Consider the following 5,414-nt stretch of genomic DNA (forward strand, 5'->3'; position numbering starts at 1 on the left):
GATCAGTAGTTCTGAAATGACAGGGGCATTTGCTTTATAACAAATGAGGGTGATGGTTAGTAAAATTTCTGTATGTAGAAAAAAGTTTCAATTGTAAATGAAATTTATTTCAGAAAAAATGAATCATTAGTTTCTCTACTTTTCTCAGAATGTATCTGAATTCAATCCCAGAGATTTTTTTATAATGTGTTTGTTATTTACAATACTGCCAGTGCTTGTTTACTCAGAAATAAAAGATTTCGGGGAACATGAGTGGCTTAGAGCGTTGAACATCAGACTCTTGAATTCAGTTCAGGCATGATCCTCATGGTCTGTGAGTTGTAACCTGGATCCTGCTCTGCACTGACATCATGGAGCCTGCTTGTGATTTTCTCCCTCTCTCTCTGCCTCTTTTATTTTCTCTTTCTCTTTCTGTCTCCCTCTCTGTTACCTTGTCTCTCTCACAGTATACTTAGGGGCGCCTGAGTGGCTTAGTCGGTTAAGCGTCTGACTTTCGCTTAGGTGATGATCTCGCGGTTCGTGGGTTCGAGCCCCGTGTCGGGCTCTGTGCTGACTGCCAGCTCAGAGCCTGGAGCCTATTTCAGAGTCTGTGTCTCCCTCTCTCTCTGACCCTCCCCTGCTCATGCTGTCTCTGTCTCCTAGAAATAAATAAAACATTTTAAAAAATTTAATAAAAAAATACACTTTAAAAAAACTTAAAGGAAATTTTTTTTTTTGCTCGATTCTAAAGAATGGATTACAGTCTTAAAATATATGTAATTGGAAGGATCTATTAACATAATACACTTTTAATGTCTTTTAACTGCCTCAATCATAAGAGTTTTCATTAGAGGTTTCCATGGTTGGTGTTTTTTTTCCTTAATGTTCATTTATTTTTGAGAGACAGAGTGTGAGTAGGGGAAGGGCATAGAGAGAGACACACACACAGAATCCGAAGCAGGCTCCCGGCTCTAAGCTGTCAGCACAGAGCCTGATGCCGGGCTCAAACTCATGAACCGGTGAGATCATGACCTGAGCTGAAGTTGGACACTTAACCGATGGAGCCACGCAGGTGCCCCTCCATGGTTGGTTTTAATTAGCATACTTCACAACTTTACTGTCATGCCAATAATTCGAAATGTTCCATTTCTTTTATGTGTATACAGTCACAGTTTAATATTATGGCTACATAGGGGCATCAGGGTGGCTCAGTTGTTTAACTGTCTGGCTCTTGATTTAGGCTTAGGTCATGGTCTCACAGTTTGTGAGTTCACGCCCTGTGTCCAGCTCTGTGCCAACAGTGGATATAATGGTTTGTTAGACCTTTAAGGTATTTTAAGTAATCTCTAAGGAAACCACAATGAAAATATGTACACAATATATTCACCAATAAGCATATACAAAATTAATTCTATTCTTATGACAACACACATGGAGATGAAACAACATTCACTGACCACTAACCCAGGAAAGAAATAACACAGGATGATTCACAAAGTATGCAAGGGTAATATTTCTAGAGACAAATACTAAGATAATTGTATTGGCAGAGGGCATAAAGGTGATTTATATTTGAGTTACACTCACATTGTCCGAAAATGTAATGAGCTGAAAATTATCACCCTATACGAAAATACACAGGTAAAAACAAAACCACACCTAAAGCTGAAGTTGAAAAGTAGTGTAGTGGAAAAATCCATACAAAAGGCACCACATTATTATCAAATTGCAAAATCAGAATAAGACAAACTATAACCCAATAATTCTACATAAAAATGGTGAATTATGTAAAGGAATGTTACTATACATTTATTTTTTCTTTTGGGAGAGAGAGAGCACCAGGGGAGGAGGAAGAGAGAGAGAGGGAGGGAGACAGAATCCCAACAATGTTCTGCTCTGTCACCACACAGCCCAATGCAGGGCTCGAAGTCCTAAAATGTGAGATCATGACCTGAGGTGAAATCAACAGTCAGACTCAACCAACTAAAACAGCACCCAGGAGTCCCTGTGTATCTATTATTATAAATTGTTTCCTTTTTAAAAATACTTAATATTTATTCATTTTTGAGAAGGAGAGACAGAGTCTGAACGTGGGAGGGGCAGAGAGAGATGGAGACACAGAATCTGAAGCAGGCTCCGGGCTCCGAACTGTCAGCACAAAGTCTGACACGGGGCTCCAACTCACTGACCCTGAAATCATGACCTGAACTGAACCTGGATACTGAACGTACTGAACCACCTAGGTCCCCTGTAGCTATAATGCTGAACTCTGAGTGGGCATCCAGGAAAAAACTGAACACTTTGAACTAGTAGCATGTCTTCATGGACAGTAAAATTGTAAAGTATATTCATTAATATACACAATGGAAAGCTCTAATGAAAACCCTGATGTATTAAGCACTTAAAAGACAGTATAACACAGAATTTAAGGGCATAACCCATATTTTAGGATCAAGCAAGTAAGACATTTTCATTTCTTTTAAGGTTTCCCCCACCCCAGTATTTCGAGATATGGAGAGTTAGAGAGTGGAGGAGGGGTAAAGAAAGAGGAGAGAATTCCAAGCAGGTTCCACACTGTCAGTGCCAAACAGGATGTGGGGTGGAACTCCTTAACGACAAGATAATGACCTGAACTGAAACCAAGAGTCAGATGCTCAACCCTCTGAGCCACCCAGGCACTCGACAATCTCTTATTTCTAAATAAACAAATGCCACCAAAGTTGTAAAATATGCCAACAATAACGTTATATAAAAATAGTTGGAATTAAATACAGATATCATCTGAGTGATGTAGAAAAACTAATGATTCGCTTTTCCTAAAGTTAAAGTTCTCTGATTTCAGTTTTGTGTGCCAGAAATTTTAATTGTATTCACCTGACAGTAGTATGTGGAATGATGTTTCTTTTATTCATTACCTTTCAGCTGTGTCTTCAAATGGCCCTCAGAGCCTCCTTCCAAAGATGTGCATAGAAACTGCTTTCCAAAGAGTGTCAGTGGGTAGATGTAAAGAGAGCGTCATTGAGAATGGACTCTTAGTGATAGATGGAAACAGTGCTGGGGAGACAGAAGGGCATCAAAGATCTCATGAAGCACCTATGCAAATGGAGACAACTGCCCATTATAAGAGTCTCACTGCCCCAATTGGTGAAGGATCTAAAGCATTTTGGGGAATGCCCATTTCGAAGTCCATTACTTCTGCAAAGCAGTGTGTTTCTATAGGCAAAGGCTCAAATCAAGTGGTGAAACACACATATTTGCAGAACAAAAATTTGGAAAATCTGGGAAGTGACCTTGTCCATCCTGAAAACACACATTTGTACCATTTTGACAATAGGATTTCATTGACCTCTCAGTCAAATATTTCTGAAAATCAGAGATTTAAAACTGGAGGAGAAAGTGGTAAGTGGCATCCATTTGAAAGGTCCTTCTCTGAGCAATCGACCTTAAACCATAACCACAGCATTTTGAATGAAAACAGAATTGCTCATTGCAGTGGCTCTGAGACAATATTTAACCAGGGTTCAAATGTTACAAAACATCTAAGGACATGTTTGTCCCAGAACCATTATGAATTGAATAAATGTAGAGAAGTGTTTCATGAAAGCTCTAATCTTCTTATACATAAGAGGATACATTTGGAAGAAAATCCTTCAAAATATAATGATTGTGGGAAAATTCCTAACCAGTCCTCTAATGATCATGATCATCAGAAGATTCATGTGGGAAAAAACCCATCTACATGCAGTGAACTTGGGAACATGCTTAGTGAGTCATCAAGGCTAAATATAAATAAGACAATGCAGAGTGGACAGAAAGAATACATTGGTAAGGAATGTGACAGAGCCCTCAACTGGCACTCAACACAACTTCAACATCAGCGAGTGCATACTGGAGACAAACCTTACAAATGTGAAGAATGTAGTAAAACCTTTAATTATGGCTCATCAGTAAATGGACATAAACTGCTCAGTACTAGCGAGGAACTTTACCAATGTAAAGAATGTGGCAAGACCTTTAAATCGCCCTCAGCTCTTAAGCGACATCACAGAATCCATAGTGGAGAGAAACCTTACCAATGTAAAGAATGTGGCAAGGCCTTTACTGGATCCTCAGCCCTTAAGGAGCATCACAGAATCCATAGTGGAGAGAGACCTTACAAGTGTAAAGAATGCGGCAAGGCCTTTATGCACTACTCAAAACTTACTCGACATCACAGAGTCCATACTGGAGAGAAACCTTACCAATGTAGAGAATGTGGAAAGACCTTTGCCCAGCACTCAAATCTATCTGCACATCAGAAAATGCATATTGGAGAGAAACCCTACCAATGTAAAGAATGTGGCAAGGCCTTTACTGGATCCTCAACCCTTAAGGAACATCACAGAATCCATACTGGAGAGAAACCTTACAAGTGTAAAGAATGCGGCAAGGCCTTTAACTGGTCTTCATCCCTGAATCAACATCACAGAATCCATACTGGAGAGAAACCTTACCAATGTAAAGAATGTGGCAAGGCCTTTACACATCGCTCATCCCAGATTCAACATAACAGAATCCATACCAGAGGAAAGTTATCTGTGTAATGAATGTGGCAAGGCCTTTACCCACAACGCAGATATTACCAAACATCACAAAATCCATACTGGAGCAAAACCTCACCAAAGTAAAGAATGTAGCAAGGTCTTTAAGAACTGCTCAGCTCTGAATCAACATCACAGAATCCATACTGGAGAGAAACCTTACAAGTGTAAAGAATATGGGAAGGCCTTTAACTGGCCCTCAGCCCTTAATCAACATAACATAATCCATACTGGAGAGAAACCTTACCAATGTAGAGAATGTGGAAAGACCTTTACCCAGCACTCAAATCTATCTGCACATCAGAAAATTCATCTTGGAGAGAAAGCTTACCAATGTAAGGAATCGTGGCAAGGCCTTTACGTACCGCTCATACCTTATTCAACACCACAGAATCCATACTGGGGAGAAGCCTCACCAATGTAAACAATGTGACAAAGCCTTCACCCAAGAATCAAGCCTTAGTCGACATCACGGAATTCATACTTGATGGAAACCAATGTAAAGAATGTTCTATGGTCTTTAATCATTCTTTAATCTTTACTTATTATCGCAGAATTCATACTAGAGCAAATCTTCCAAACTTAAGGAAAGTGCAAAACGTTTTGTGGACAGCTCACCCCTTACTTCCCATTGGAAANTTACAAGTGTAAAGAATATGGGAAGGCCTTTAACTGGCCCTCAGCCCTTAATCAACATAACATAATCCATACTGGAGAGAAACCTTACCAATGTAGAGAATGTGGAAAGACCTTTACCCAGCACTCAAATCTATCTGCACATCAGAAAATTCATCTTGGAGAGAAAGCTTACCAATGTAAGGAATCGTGGCAAGGCCTTTACGTACCGCTCATACC

General features: G+C 39.7%; 1 protein-coding gene across 1 annotated transcript; it reads left to right on the plus strand.

Annotated features, from left to right (window-relative positions):
* Nucleotides 1-2,997: 2,997 nt before the first annotated feature.
* On the plus strand, nt 2,998-5,167 carry LOC144231103 (uncharacterized). The gene is given in 3 exon segments (XM_077763495.1): nt 2,998-4,540; nt 4,542-4,905; nt 4,907-5,167. Coding segments are annotated over 3 exon segments (1,971 nt in total). The 5' UTR covers nt 2,998-3,074; the 3' UTR covers nt 5,048-5,167.
* Nucleotides 5,168-5,414: the final 247 nt, after the last annotated feature.

The sequence above is a fragment of the Crocuta crocuta genome, unplaced genomic scaffold (assembly GCF_008692635.1).
Source record: "Crocuta crocuta isolate KB4526 unplaced genomic scaffold, BGI_CrCroc_1.0 scaffold104, whole genome shotgun sequence".
NCBI lineage: Eukaryota > Metazoa > Chordata > Mammalia > Carnivora > Hyaenidae > Crocuta > Crocuta crocuta.